The sequence below is a fragment of the Beta vulgaris genome, chromosome 4, assembly GCF_026745355.1.
Source record: "Beta vulgaris subsp. vulgaris cultivar EL10 chromosome 4, EL10.2, whole genome shotgun sequence".
Taxonomy (NCBI): Eukaryota; Viridiplantae; Streptophyta; class Magnoliopsida; order Caryophyllales; family Amaranthaceae; genus Beta; species Beta vulgaris.
Window position 1 is genome coordinate 25,565,137 of NC_079205.1, and position 16,141 is coordinate 25,581,277.

At 37.4% G+C, this 16,141-nt stretch overlaps 1 protein-coding gene across 1 annotated transcript in view; it reads left to right on the top strand.

Moving 5' to 3' along the window:
• Nucleotides 1-15,654, top strand: part of LOC104883875 (probable phospholipid-transporting ATPase 8) — a 20,519-nt gene extending 4,865 nt beyond the window's left edge. The window contains exons 2-11 of the mRNA XM_010668443.4: nt 3,638-4,983; nt 6,523-6,633; nt 6,731-7,007; nt 7,189-7,277; nt 7,374-7,482; nt 7,563-7,772; nt 7,888-8,013; nt 14,353-14,451; nt 14,552-14,743; nt 14,829-15,654. Coding sequence (XP_010666745.1) covers nt 3,638-4,983; nt 6,523-6,633; nt 6,731-7,007; nt 7,189-7,277; nt 7,374-7,482; nt 7,563-7,772; nt 7,888-8,013; nt 14,353-14,451; nt 14,552-14,743; nt 14,829-15,362 — 3,093 coding nt within the window. The 3' untranslated portion in view covers nt 15,363-15,654. The remainder of the gene's footprint in view (nt 1-3,637; nt 4,984-6,522; nt 6,634-6,730; nt 7,008-7,188; nt 7,278-7,373; nt 7,483-7,562; nt 7,773-7,887; nt 8,014-14,352; nt 14,452-14,551; nt 14,744-14,828) is intronic.
• Nucleotides 15,655-16,141: the final 487 nt, after the last annotated feature.

Sequence of the window (16,141 nt, forward strand, 5' to 3'; positions counted from 1 at the left end):
GCATAACGTAAATTATGCAATTTTATGATTTTAGTTGACTTGTGAGTGATTGTTATAATTATATTTTTGGTATTTTTGTTTGAAGTCCCCTTTGATTTGTTAGTGAAATTGTAATTTAGAATGGGAAGGGGGGCAAAATAGGCATTTCAAAAGAGGACACCATTGCTCCCCCCTTCCCTTATATAATAGAGATATATATAAGTGAGTTCATATAAGAATGCATATTTACATGAGAAATGAGAATGGATTTTACACGCTATAAGTCTAATGAACAAGTGATGTAACTCCCAAAAAAATTATAAGGAACTTTTCTTTTCAAATTTATAAATTTTTTTTTTGGCCTTGAAGTTTTTTCAGGGGTATCACTCTAATGAACAAGTGTCGTAACTCTAATCCGATCGTGTGGTTGAGATTCAATCTCATTTGTCATGTAATTAGACATTCTCATATATATAGAGGCAAGATCACATGAGAATGCTTCTTACATGAGAAATGATAATGAATCTCAACCACACGATCGGTTTAGAGTTACAACACTTATTCATTAGAGTTATATCCCTCTAAAAAAATTTGAATTCAAAATTTTTTTTTGTTTTTTTTGAATTTTTTTTTCAAATATTTTGTTTTTGGAGTTACATCACTTTTTCATTAGAGTCACATCACTTATTCATAAGAGTTATAGCGTGTAAAATTTATTCTCATTTCTCATATGAACTCACTTCTATATATATATATATATATATATATATATATATATATATATATATATTAATGATTAATTGCAACTCTAAACACATCTAGAATATACGGGGAAGCTGCAAACATGAATCAAAACCTCAATTATCATTTAATGAAGGCCTTAGATCATAAAATTGAAGATCATTTGATCCAGCCGTTAGATCATACAATTGAAGGTCAAGGCCTAAAAGACAACATTTATCAGCCACTTAGACAAGCCCGAATTTGCTTGTTGAAGACATCCTCACATTCACAGCAGGATTCAAAGTGTTCCCATATGGGGTCGCACATCTGTCCCAGTATTCTGGAGCTTCTCGAGAGTCTACACACAAACATACTGAAGCTACAACCTTGTCGCATCTTATACGGCGTGTCCACACTTATGTTTAAGGGAGTATCTGCTCAAGGATCTGAATGCAACATCAGCTTTATGTTACTTGAAATCTTTGTTTCGCCTCAAGTACCTATGTACGATCGACAACACTCCGCTATGGGTGTGGGACTTCGACACTTCATTTCGGGTAAAATCATGAATTCTTTTGGTATATAGCCGAGTCTTACATTTAATTACGTACCAGTGTCTGATAGGACTATCAAAGTATTAGTAACATAGTATCCGTGTGCATACTGTTCAGCAGCTATTGCCTCGTAATGATAGTGGCAAGTCTACAGTAGGACATTGGAGCATACTCTCCACTTTCTATAATACTGTGTTAAGCCAATCAATTCTTGTAAGAATTTGATGTATTCTGGTTTCACCACTGCTGCATCACAAATATCTTGTCAGGGTCAAAATTCACTTAGCCTGTTGCCAGAGACCATTTAACCTAGATATTCTACTGGTTCAAAAGCGCATTCTATCTTTGTAAACAGCTGGTTCTAATCCCGCCCTCAAATGTTCTGTTCCAGATTTATTATAGACCAAGACATTGTAAAACAAGTAACAGAACACACTTCCTAAAATATAAAGGAAACAGTATCACTTATAAGAGATGAAATTTGGCTGGGTCATTGGTGATATCAAAAGGTCATGACCCTGAGTGTGTGGCTTTGATTGATGCGAAAATCAGTCTTTTATATGTCCCCAGGGCCCGGGCTTCGGCTGTATATATCCAATGCCAAGTTCAAATTCTGATTGTAGTTAATAGTCCGGGCAACAAATTGTTTATAGTCAAAATATCGGGATTAATTTTATTTTTTTTTGTTTTGCTATTATGTGGGTGCCGAAGTTGGAGAGGAATGGTAGTAATATTTGTGGTTGCCTGTCTTCTTGTTTTCTTTATGGATTTGAGTGGTTCATTCAGTTGTGCACATGCTCACAGGGCATCACTTTCTAATTCCAGGAGAGATTAGTTGGGCTTTGTTATATAACTATATTATTTTCACTTACAAGTCCATTTTGTTTTCTAGGAATGGTGATGCCTATAAGGCTATGTACGTACTAGATGAGCTTCCTCTTTTGAGGAATAGGATGATCATGAAACCTGACAAGGGGTAGTCTCTTTGTCTATTTAATATAAATTTCATTATATGTCAGTTAAAGAGCAGGAAGAGAACTTGAACGAGTATCTTGGTTTATAGCAACGCTGTCAGGCTCATGTGGTACGTACCTCCTAAGAGGCTGGCATGATCATGAGACCTTAAAAAGGTAGTCTAATTCCTGTTGAAAATATCTTCAAATGCTAGTTAATCATAGAAATCTGAAATAATGGCTTTCAGGCTCAATAGATGTGCCATATGAGCCTATAGCTTTAAATCTTCTTGAATAGCTTATGTAACTTTTCCATGGCATAGGGTATACGGACGCTTCCTCAGAGACACCTGACAACATCATTGGTTTCCAACCTTTGACATAGGAGTGTAGGACACTTTGAGCATGCTTATGATCATAAACAAAAAGCTTATACTCCATTAAATTGACTCCAAGGACTATGTCTCACCCTCCCTGTCTCTTATCATACATAAAATCCTGCTTCCCTTGCATAAATCAAGTAGACAGTGGACTGATGTACTAAGTGTACATCTTTCCACCATCAGCTGCTGTGACCGCTGCAGCTTCCTAAATTCAAGCCATCATTCCTACATATTATTGGTTCTAAGAAGCTACTGGTGGCTCCACTATCCACCATAATAGTCAAGGTCTTGCCCTTGGCTTGTTTCTTCAGCCTAGTTGTGTTAAGGGAATTTCTGTCTGTCAAGACATGTGCATAACAAATTTGGGCTCAATGTCATATTTATCTTGATCTTCTGAACAAGGCAATGTCATGCATTGCTCTCTCTATCCCATTTTTTTTTTCTGACCCACCTATAGCTAGAGTGTGATCAATCCCAATCAGTACTCTCATAGCTAATGTATTGTGGTTTGATGAGGCATTAAATAGTATTTCTCCTGGTTGATAGGCTGATCTTTTGAGGTCCAATTTTTAATCCAACTACTTGTACATCGAGTTGTGCCATTTAACGAAATTCCAGAATGCTGTTGTTTGTGCATCTTCTTTCTGTACACAATGGGTACTTCTGAAATCTCCATCGAAGCATACTTGTGGCGCAGATGTGCAATCTGAACTAATTGTACATTGAGCAAGTTTTTGACTTTAAACTACTTTCTTCAGCCTAGTTGTGTTAAGGGACCTTCATGGTTATGCTTGCCCTGGTCGCATTATGTTCTTGTATAATATGTAATTGTTCAGTGCCTCTTCTGACTGCAATCTGTTTTACTTATCTAAGATTGGTGTTCAGAGGACATTTCAAGCAATTATCCATGTGATGTCTCTGGTGTATCTTTCTATGCTTCATAAATTTCTTTGTAGATATTTGTGTTTCGACTTTCAACCATACAATATGTCCCTATAAGTTGATTTTGGCCAGCAATTTAATGATTGTTCTTCAATCATTGCAGGATATTGTGGCCAATAATCAGCAAGTTGAGCTTTTTGATGGTAGAAATGGAGTCTTTTTTATAACTAAATGGAAAAAACTTAGGGTAGGTGATGTTGTCAAGGTGTGTAAAGATGAATATTTTCCAGCTGATTTGCTCTTTCTCTCATCAAACTACGAAGATGGGATTTGCTATGTAGAGACCTCGAATCTTGATGGAGAAACTAATCTAAAGCTGAAGCATGCTTTGGAAGCTACCTCCTGCTTGCAAGACGAAAGTTCCTTGTGTCAATTCAAGGCTGTAACCAAGTGTGAGGATCCTAATGAAAATTTGTACTCTTTTATTGGAACCTTGTATTGTAATAGAAAGCAGTATCCTCTTTCGCCGCAACAACTTCTTCTGCGAGATTCTAAACTTCGAAATACTGATTATGTTTATGGTGTGGTGATTTTCACGGGGCATGATACGAAAGTAATGCAGAATGCTATCAACCCTCCATCGAAGAGGAGTGGGGTTGAAAAACGATTGGATAAAATCATCTATATTCTTTTCAGTTTTCTTATTGTGATAGCCTTCACTGGGTCTGTTTTCTTTGGCATTATAACTAAGAAGGATATCGATGCTGGAAAGTTGTCAAGATGGTATCTTCGACCAGATGAGACAGCTGTCTTTTATGACCCCAAAAGAGCACTTTTAGCTGCCTTTCTACATTTGCTGACTGACCTCATGCTGTATGGTTACTTGATTCCCATCTCGTTGTATATATCCATTGAGATTGTGAAGGTTCTACAGTGTATTTTCATAAATCAGGATCTGCACATGTATTTTGAGGAAACTGACAGACCTGCTCAAGCACGAACATCTAATTTGAATGAGGAACTCGGTCAAGTTCATACCATACTATCAGATAAGACAGGTACATTAACATGCAACTCTATGGAATTTATCAAATGTTCCATAGCTGGTATCACTTATGGCCAAGGAATGACAGAAGTAGAGTTTGCTCTAGCAAGAAGGCAAGGTCTACCAATTTCCTCGTCTGCGCTGTCTGGAGGGGGGGACAGCATGGCCTCAGATAGGCCAGTTAAAGGTTTTAATTTCAATGATGAACGCCTCATGAATGGAAACTGGGTCAATGAACCTCATTCAGATATGATACAGAAATTTTTTAGGGTGTTGGCAATCTGCCATACAGCCATTCCTGATGTCCATGAGGAAACAGGTCAAATTACTTATGAAGCTGAATCACCTGATGAAGCAGCCTTTGTCATAGCTGCTAGAGAACTTGGTTTTGAGTTTTTCAGAAGGACGCAGACAAGCATTTTTTTGCATGAGTTGGACCACGAGACTGGGCAAATGGTTGATAGGTGGGCTTCTAGATTTTTGCCTTCCCTCCAATCTATTTTTTAGAATCAACATTTTCTGAGTTAAAAAAAAGGATTTTTTTGTCCATAACTACCTTACCTACATTCTTTTTTGCGAGAAGCTACCTTATTTACAAAGTTTTGTACAAAACTACTTTTGCTACATTATTGTTTGTTGACCACTACCTAAAAACTTTTTCCGGTGTTTGACTGTAGTTTTCCGGTGAGTAAAACCCATGTGTAGGTCATGTGACTTGCTATATTTCCTTATTTTTATTTTCCCCTTCTATATTATTCCCCCTTTCTATATTATTCCCCCCTTTCTATCTTGTACAAAACCATGAGCATATTCTTGGTTAGGTAAGGAGAGTGATTGTTGGTTTAGAAAAGAGAAGGGAAAATAGAAGGGGGGAATAAAATAAGGAAAGTAACAAGTCAAGTGACCTAAATATGAGTTTTACTCACCGGAAAACTACTATCAAACGTCGGAATTTTTTTTAGGTAGTGGTCAACAAATAATAACGTAACAAAGGTAGTTTTGTACAAAATTTTGTAAATAAGGTAGTTTCTCGCAAAAAGGAGTGTAAGTAAGGTAGTTATGACAAAAAATCCAAAAAAAAAGAAATAGTGTTTATTATTTTTCCTTTATCTTTGTTGTTTGTATAAGTTATTACATATATCAACCTTGACCTGTCTATTTTGGGCTAATCTGTTTCTTTCACCAACCTTCTTCATTTTAGATTAGTGTGCAAATTGGGGGGGGGGGGGGGAGGAGAAGTGTGAAAGACAGTTAAATATTTGCAGCATGTTTAATGCATGTATTGGCAATAATAAATGTATCTATATTCTTTCCGTCTCTCTATCTTCTCTCTCTCTCTCTCTCTCTCTCTATATATATATATATATATATATATAGAATAAAGTTCAAGGGAGAACACTTCTTATATGAGAACATGAGAACATGAGAACAGTGAAATAGTAATCTATTTTGGTAAAAATGATATCCTATCTAAAGATATTACATGGTAATTTTTCTTCAAGGAAATGTATGGCTCGATTTAGCCAAAATGGATTACATATTGGTTAAAAAAATTACTACAAAGTGCTTTCACCTTCTAGAGAGAGAGAGAGAGGGGGATGGAGGGAGGGAGTTCTTACTTAAAGTCTCAACATTTCTCTTTTCTCACATTAAGTTTCTTTCTCATGTTAACTCTCTCTCTTTCATGAGAAAACATCATACGTGAGAAATGAGGACTTAGAGTGATATAACATTTCTTTATCCTAGTCACAACGTTTCTTCACTAGAGTCACGTAAGTTTTCAGTTAGAGTCAACAATTTTTTTTAAAAGGTTAGAGTCACATTACTTATCGATTAGGATCACAACTTATCATTTCGCAAAAATGCATTTTCACATGCCTTCTCTCTCTCTCTCTCTCTCTCTATATATATATATATATATATATATATATATATGTATGTACTGTTTAGAAAGTTCAATTCTTTTTTTTCTTTGATCTTGAAGAGTTTTGTTCTACTTTCAGGGTGTATGAACTTCTTCATATCCTAGAGTTCAGTAGCTCACGCAAAAGAATGTCTGTAATTGTCCGTAATGAAGAAAAGGAGCTTCTACTTTTGTGCAAAGGGGCTGACAGGTTGTACAGAACGTGCCATTCATTCTTTTTTAATGGTGTATTATGAGAATATAGGTTATTGGCGAGAGGTTTTATATCTACGTATCTATATGTGCAGTGTTATGTTTGAGAGACTATCTGAAGAAGGACGGTCATTCGAAGGTGAGACCAAGATTCATATCAACAGTTATGCTGAGGCAGGTTTAAGAACCTTGATACTTGCGTATCGCAAGCTTACTGAAGAAGAGTTGACAGAATGGGAGAAGGAGTTTCAAAATGCCAAAACCACTGTAAGTGCTGACCGAGATGCACTGGTCGATGCAGCTGCTGGGAAGATTGAGAAGGAGTTTATTCTTCTTGGTGCTACAGCTGTTGAGGATAAACTGCAAAAGGGGGTACATGATAATTTCAATTTTTAGATTCTCGTCTTTTTTGTTAGTATATGCATTGGCCTTTCATTTTCTATTGTAATGCCTACTACTAGCATCGAAGCAGTTGTGGAGAGGTAGAATCTGAAGTATGTTTTCTTCTAACGTCATTAAGAATAATTGACCTTTTTTAGTACATGTGCTACAGGTGCCAGAATGCATAGAGAAACTTGCTCAGGCAGGTGTCAGGATATGGGTCTTAACTGGTGATAAGATGGAAACAGCGATTAATATTGGGTATAGTGATGGTGCTTTTGATGGGTCTATATATGTTTCTCTTTATGACTCTTTCAAAAACTCTTTTTCATGCATTACAAACTTCGACCATTGCAGTTATGCATGTAGCCTATTGAGGCAAGGGATGAAGCAGATTGTGATCTCATTGGATTCATCAGAAATAATTTCAGAGGATAAACGTGGTGACAATGAATCCATTGCAAAGGTCAATGGGTATTAAGCAAAGTCTGTAAATTGCTAAAAGCTTTTTCTTGTTAAATGCTTATATTAGTTTAATCATTTCAGGCCTCCCTGGAGAGTGTAAGGAAGCAGTTATGTGACGCCATGTCTCAAATTAGTCCTGCTAAAGGAACTTCCAGAGAATTTGGATTAATAATTGATGGGAAATCTCTAGCTTTCGCTTTGGATAAAAATCTAGAGAAGTCTTTTCTAGAACTTGCAACTCGCTGTGATTCAGTTATATGCTGTCGTTCTTCACCCAAACAGAAAGCACTTGTAAGCTTCTCTCTTGTTAATAAGTTTTGTTCCCTTTAATTCCGGTTGAGTGGACTGTCAGTTGCAATGGTTAATGACCCCAAAATGATCTGATAAAGATGTAGAGCATATGCAGGTGGCAAGATTGGTCAAAGTAGGGACAGGTAAAATAACATTGGCAATCGGTGATGGAGCAAATGATGTTGGCATGATTCAGGAGGCCAACATTGGTGTTGGTATCAGTGGTGTGGAAGGAATGCAGGTAACTATTCCTTGGTTACACTGTAATGATTAATGAATTGGACAACCAGAGAGCTCAAACACACATAACAATGGTGAAATAGAAGCTTAGATTAATATTGATTAACTGGAAATAACGAAAACAAGATAGTTCAAGGCTTTCGAGAGGCCAAGTTCTCTCCCAAAGGAAAATAGACTAAGATACTTTTCTGGATGCCTATTACATATCACCACTTCATTATTTATAGCTAAAGTATACGCCTTCTAATTGTTCTTGACATGTGATATGTAACACCTCATACCCATGCTGGCAGAATATTCTCTTTTTACTGTCATTCTCTGATTATGCTCTGACACTCAGGTGATTTCATTCCTTTCCCTTGTGCTCTTAGTTCCACGCCTGACATAAGTCAGCCGAATTGGAGGCCTAGGATGATTTGTTGCATACACTTGCCTATGTTTCTTTGCTGTTAGCTTAGGGTGGTTTATTGTTAAGGTGTGGAAGGAATGCAGGTAACTATTCCTTGGTTACACTGTAATGATTAATGAATTGGACAACCAGAGAGCTCAAACACACATAACAATGGTGAAATAGAAGCTTAGATTAATATTGATTAACTGGAAATAACGAAAACAAGATAGTTCAAGGCTTTCGAGAGGCCAAGTTCTCTCCCAAAAGAAAATAGACTAAGATACTTTTCTGGATACCTATTACATATCACCACTTCATTATTTATAGCTAAAGTATACGCCTTCTAATTGTTCTTGATCATGTGATATGTAACACCTCATACCCATGCTGGCAGAATATTCTCTTTTACTGTCATTCTCTGATTATGCTCTGACACTCAGGTGATTTCATTCCTTTCCCTTGTGCTCTTAGTTCCACGCCTGACATAAGTCAGCCGAATTGGAGGCCTAGGATGATTTGTTGCATACACTTGCCTATGTTTCTTTGCTGTTAGCTTAGGGTGGTTTATTGTTAATCTAAAACAAATATCTAATTAGAAGTTGCGAGGTTGTGGTAGGTATATGGCGGCCAATATTAAAGATTTTGTCACATATCATGACATGGATCGACATAAGAATATCGTGGGGGCGTCCTCTTATAAAAATATGCAAGTGCGCTATGTCGCCACCCTGTAGCGCCGCGCCACCCAAGCATCATATGAGGGTGGTGTCAAATATGCAAGGGTGCGCTTCACTTTATTTCGAGGGTGCGGCACCTTAGGGTGGTGTTAAATTTGCAGAGGGTTTATGGAAAGGGTAATGGTAAGGGTAGTAGGATGCATTTTGGGACATGGAACATTGTCTCTTTGACGGGGAGATCTGTAGAATTAGTAGGATTATGAGGAGGAGCGGACATATTGTCTCTCCAGACGGCCAAAATAAGGTGAGAGAATTAGGTCCATAGGGTTATGAGCTTTCTTATTTGAGAAAGGATAAGGGTAGGAATGGGGTGGGTATTCTCATTGATTGAGATTATGTAGAGGTTGTAGTGGAGCTTTCTAGAAAGAGTAATCAGATTATGAGTATTGAGCTTGTTATTGGAGATAAAGTCATAACTATTGTAAGGGTCTATGCACAACTAGTAGGGTCGATTTGGAGGAAGTGGTGCAAGGTGTTTCGAGAGATGAGAAATTGATCATTGTTGGGGATCTCAATGAAGCTGTGTCTTTGCTTTTGAAATTGTGCTAGAGTTATGAAAGATGTTGCAAATCTAGTAATCGCTAAACCTCCTTATCATGCTCATAACCTCTTTGGTGCAATCTTGACTTTCAAAATTTTAGAACATCCTCCGACATAACATCTAAGTAATGCGCCGAACATGAAGTCCAATAAAGATGGAATCTTGTACCTCAAGCACTACACATTTTATCAAACATCCATGGATTTATAAAATTATCATTAATGAATAACTAATGGAGTAAAATTCAATTAAACAAATTAAAGGGTATACTTCTTACGTCCCTTTACATAGTTGGAAGCATTGTTCGTCACCAGTTGAATTACATTTTTCTCCCTAACTTCCTCAACAACTTCATCGAGCATTTTAAATAAAAAATTGACATCATTCACAATTTCGATAACATCCATGTATTTTCTGAACATGGATCCCTTTGGAAAGTTGACAAGAAAGCTCACAATGTCCTTATTGGCGACCAAATCACGCCATCCATCGGATAAAATGCTCTTTTTTGTGCTCCATTTTGTTTGGAACTTCGTCTACTTCCTTCTTAAGATGTGGAACCCTTAGCTCATGCATACTAGGTGGCTTCAAGTCAGGACGATATTGTCCAATAGATTGAATCATTGTACCAAAACTCTCATAAGTGACTGCATGAAAAGGAATTCCTGCACCATAAAACCACCTATCAATATCCCTATAAGTTTTCTTATAGGTTGGTACGGTAGAGACAAACTTTGGAATTTCAAGGGTTTATGTTAAGTAGAAATAAAACAGAATACTTGGAGTGTAAGTTTAGTGATGTTAGAAGGAGGTTGGGGTGATTACCCTCTATGGGAAGATTGTTCAAGGTTTCCTTTGATATCGAGGAGCTATTATCCACAATGATGGGTAATTGGATGGAGACGTGGCTCATAGAATTAAGGCAGAATTATTTAAGTGGAAAAGTGCCATGGGATTTCTATGTGATTATGATAGCCCCATATATTGAAAGGAAAATTCTAGCGCGCGGCTATCAGACCTTTACATGATGTTCAGCCATTAACATCAATTCTAGCCCCATATATGTTACGTTGGATATGTGGACATACAAGAAAAGATCAGTTTAGGAATGAGATGATTAGGAAGAAGGAAAAAAGTTGATGTTAGGGGTCCAACTATGGCCGAACATTTTTAAAAGGCCCCAACTATCAATTAACCTATAGAGGTCCTAACTATGATGTGTATTAGGTCGCATGACCTCATTAAAAAGTCACGTGACTCTAAAACAATCTGCCCAGCCCCACATTTTTCTTCCTTTTTTCTATTTGTTTGTAACTCCACTTCTCTCTCTTTCTCTGCCCCTCTTTATCTTCTTCCTTTTACTAAACCTGCTTTGTTGCATGGCAGCTCCCACAATAACAGCCCGCATATAGTATATCCTAACCTCGCTCCTTTCCTTCCCGTAAGAGCTTGTATGCACATCCTATATTTGATTCTGATTGAAATTCCAGAGACCAGCTTTGGGGAATTTGCGAAGTAGGGACAGGGTAATGGGGGAAAGCAAATGGATCTGAAATAGTTAAAAATGGGGTTAAATAGGGACAAAATTGGTAAAGCAATTGCCACAGATAAGTAATAAGTACTGGGTAAGAGAAACAAAGAGGTTGCCATTTCTTCTTCAAATTCGACCCACTTTTTTTCCACCTCTAGTGTTGTTCTTCCTATTTTACTTATGATAGCAGCACAATTTTGAGGGTTTTGGCTTCTTGTTAGAATTCAGGTCTAGATTGGTGTTGTCTTTGGTGCGGAAAATGGATGCTGGCATGCCTGTACAAGTGATGCCTTATCAGTTGTTCAATCATGTAGGTGAGAGAAACCCAAACAAAATGTAATGGCTGATTTTAGGCATGAACCATAGCAGTTATAAAGAAGGAGATGAAGAGTGGGCCACACATATTTTGAACCTGCTGAATCAGTCAAAAATCAACTAGGCCCAATAAAAAACAATACCCGTCAAAGTTAAGACCTACAAGTTAATTGAAAGTTGGGCCCCCTATTAAAAATGTTCAGCTAGGACCCTTAACATTAATTTTTCCTAGGAAAAAAGTAGGAGTTACTTCTATTGAGTACAAGATGAGATAGAACTGCTGGAGATAGTTTAGACATGTCAGACGCACACCTAGTGATGCACCGATTAGAGGGCTGGAATAGTGACAATGTGATGAGAGGGTAAGGGGTAAGGGTAGACCGAAAAAACTTGGATTAGGGTGATTGAGAGTGATATGAGTTTACTTGAGATTGAGGAAAATATGGCGTTCGATTGAGCAAAGCGGGGGAGAGAATTTATGCCGATGACACGACTTAATATTGTTATTCATCATTTTGATCTCTTTACAGTCTTCCTTGTGTTTTACAAACTTTTTTCCACAAAACATTTTTATTTACTTTCTTTTTAGGGTTTTCTAGAATCTTTCAATTTCTTTTTTTTTCCACATTTGTTTTTTTTCTTTACCTCTTCTATATAACTTTCTTAATTTTTTTTTTTATAAACAATTATCTTGGTTTTCTCTTAATGCCTCAATCAATATTTTTGGTTCCTTATGTTTTCTCTTGTCTTAATCCTCACTTTTACTCTCATATTTTTATCTAAATTCTTATTCCTGTACTTTTATCGTTTCTTTTGTCACACAAACGATTTCTCATGAAGATTCATGTTACCCGACCCAAAATAATTTTATGATTCAGGGCTTTGCTGTTGTAACGATTGAGAGGTTTAAGGTTGCACCATGGTGTCAAAACAAGGCCGCATCGTATCGTGTCGCCCGTGTCGTAAAGGTTTTCAAAACTACTGAACTGATATTACCCGCATTGTAAAGGTGTAAAAAAAACCGCATTTTTAGGCGAGTTATAGGGATATCTCATGCTTTATGCCGATATTTAGCGGTACGACAACCACATCTTTCCCATTCCCGCATCACCGTGACCATCACCACGTTCGTGACCGAAACCGCATTTTCGTACTATGGGTTGCACTACCTGTAAAACTAAAGAACCAAAACAATAGGAACTAGGAAGTGACATGGTGCAAAATACTAGAGGTGGCAAACAGGCCATGCTGGTCGGGTCATTTAGGGTCAGATCATATTCGGGTCAACTTTGTGTTCAGATTTGGGTTGGTTGCGATTTTGATGAATCAGGTCAACATCCGGTCAGTTCCAATCGGGTCGGGTCAATTCGGGTAAGGTCAACTTTTTTTTCTAGCAAATAAATTCATGTTTGTAAAAAATATTTCATTATTATTTTCGGGTCGGTTCGAGTTCGGGTCATTATTTTCAAGGCGGTTCGAGTTCGGGTCACTGCGGGTCGGGTATATTCGAGTCATGTTATGTCGGGTGTTCACTTTCGGGTGAAAAACGAGTCTTGGGTCGGGTCAACAAGTATGGGTCTATTCTTGCCGGCTACACTGAAGATTGATACAAGAATTTGAACAGAAAGGGATGGGAGCAGTGATGCTTAGATCTTAAAAATTATTCGGTTTTGTATGGACACTTGGACACCAGTTCTTTATTTACTTTGTGCATAAGAAATGGTCTATTAGGCATGGGAAATATGCTTCCAAGATGTAGTAGCTAGTTAGTTTAATTTCAAGGTTGTTGGCGTTTATTTAGGGTACAGTAGTGCAGCTATATACAAGTAGGTGATACAGCATTTAAGGGATGGGTTCACAGCATTTGTTCTCCCAAAAATAAGCAAAGTGCCAACAGCATATATCTGGAATCTTGCAGCTACTTGGTTTGTTTCGAGTATTTGGAACAAGAGAGCTTGAAGAATTAAAGAGATGCTGCGGTTCCTTCTTCTTTTTTCTTAATCTTGGGTGTTTGTTAGTCGGTTAGCAGTAAAAATCATCCAAAAGGAGATACAAAGAGATCCAAATATTAGCCTTCTTTTGTATTCTTTACTGGGGAGAGACCTAGCCCTCTCAATAGACTATGAATATTAATTGTTGAGATTACTCTGATTTCAAGCAATACAACTTACCCCTTTATCTTATGTCCTTCTGATGTTCATTATCTGATTGTTATGATAAGGTTGATTCTCTGCATAATCAGCTAGTATGCTAGTTACAAGAAATCTTGTTTCGGTGTGAAACTATCAAAGTTAAACCCCCTAAACATGAATCTATAATGATTGAAGTTCAGAAACCCCTAATGTACATCCTTGGAGATTTTCTTCTTGAGTGAAGGTAACTGATTGCTAAAATTTTGCATGCTATACATTGAGCAGCCTACAAGAAACAATAGTAACTATTGTGTTAGGGGCATATACCTTTCGGGCCCTCCTGTCATTTATGTACCATGAGGCCAATTTTCTTTCTTCTAAATCATACTTTGCGATTGCAAGCATATTCGTAGAAGGGAAGACGTTGATATGGTCACACAGGCAAGCATGCTCTATGACGCCTCATCTAGTCGCATATTAATTTGGGATCCCCTCATCATTACTATAATTCAGATTGAAACAGTTTAATCTCCACATCTGGAACCAATTGAAAAGGATGCCAATATATGATATTCTCAGAGTTCCTTTCTTTAGTGTGCTTTGTCATTATCTGATCTGCACCTTCATGGGTTCAATTCTACAGAATAGTAAATTACATTGCCTAGATTGTGATTTACTTCACGTTTTGTGCAGGCTGCTATGTCAAGTGATTTCAACATTGCTCAATTTCGTTTTCTGGAACGCTTATTGCTTCTGCATGGTCACTGGTGCTACAGGCGTATATCGATGATGGTAATTACTACATCAAAGCTAGAATAACAAAGCCGGGTTAATTTGTGAATAACTGCTATAGCTGTTTGCTCTAGTCTAATGTTTTGCTTGTTGAATGCAGATATGCTATTACTTCTACAAGAACATTACATTTGGGCTAACTCTCTTTTGGTTTGAAACACATTCTTCTTTCTCTGCCCAACCTGCTTATAATGATTGGTACATGTCGACGTATAATGTCTTTTTCACTTCACTTCCTGTGATTGCACTTGGTGTATTTGATCAGGATGTTTCTGCAAGGCTTTGCCTCAAGGTACTAAACTGTAACCACCCTTGTAGCACTGTACTTCAGAGGTTCACACTTATAAAAGACAACCATAATTTTGATGATTGTGCAGTTTCCTGCTCTGTATACTGAGGGCATCAACAACATTCTCTACAGTTGGCCTCGTATACTTGGGTGGATGTCGAATGGTGTTATTAGCTCAATAATTATCTTCTTCCTGACCACTAGTTCTCTGAAGCACCAAGCATTTCGAAGTGATGGTCAAGTGGTTGACTTTTCAGTATTGGCAACTACAATGTACAGTTGTATAGTCTGGGCTGTCAATTGTCAAATGGCACTCTTCATCACCTACTTCACTTGGATACAACATTTCTTCATATGGGGAAGTATTGCCCTGTGGTACATTTTCCTGCTCATTTATGGCACTCTTACTCCTACCTTTTCAAAGACAGCTTATCTGGTTTTAATAGAGGTCTGCGCACCTAGTCCTTCATATTGGATAGTTATTATCGTCGTCGTCTTCTCCAGTCTTCTTCCTTATCTTGCTTATAGAGCTATCCAGATGTGGTTTTGGCCGATTCCCCATGATGTCGTTCAGCTGAAAAGGAGTGAAGGTACAGAGGGTGATTTGATGAATGGGACATAGCATATGGATCAGACATCAGAGGACCTGGTTAGAAAGGTTGGCAAAGGCAATAGTTTAGCATCTTGTTTCAGAAACATGTATTATTTTTTTCCTATTTTTCGGTTGATTTACGTAACGTGATTTGGAGCTCATTAGGCCTCGGCATGGATGAATATAGGCTGAGACATTGATCTGTTCTGGTAAAAGTGGAGTTGATAAGGCTGCTAACTGTTGTACAATGTACATACAATACTGGAGGCTTACTGTGAATATTTTGGACATTACCGTACTTATTTCACAAAGGCATTCTTCACTTCTTTCTATTTTTATTTGATTTCTTCAGGTACAAAGATTTCACAAAAAATTGTCATGCTTGTGCTTTGGCCACCTGACTCCCCATTTCATTTCCGTAATTCCGTTACATACATTAGCCACATTATAGAGGTTGCTAGTGCATTTATCTGTATAATTTTGTTTTTATACACTACTTTAAGCTCTACCAAGAAAGATTGACTCCCGTAAAAAAAATATCGACTCAGTTTGTGAGGATTTTTTCTCAAGGTCCTAAGGGTGTGTTTGGTTGTGAGGGAATAGTGTTTCAAGAAATTATTTTTTGCATCTTTCTTTGTTTGATTTGGGATAGATTAAGGAAAAATATGGATTGAAATTTATTTTTTCAAGGATGGAAAATTACTTTCTCTAGAGAGGGAAGGGAAGTTACACTTTCCCCCACCTTATCAGACAATAATACAACACAAACAAATGAAAATAGGTAAAAAAAAAAAAAAAGTTACTTTCCT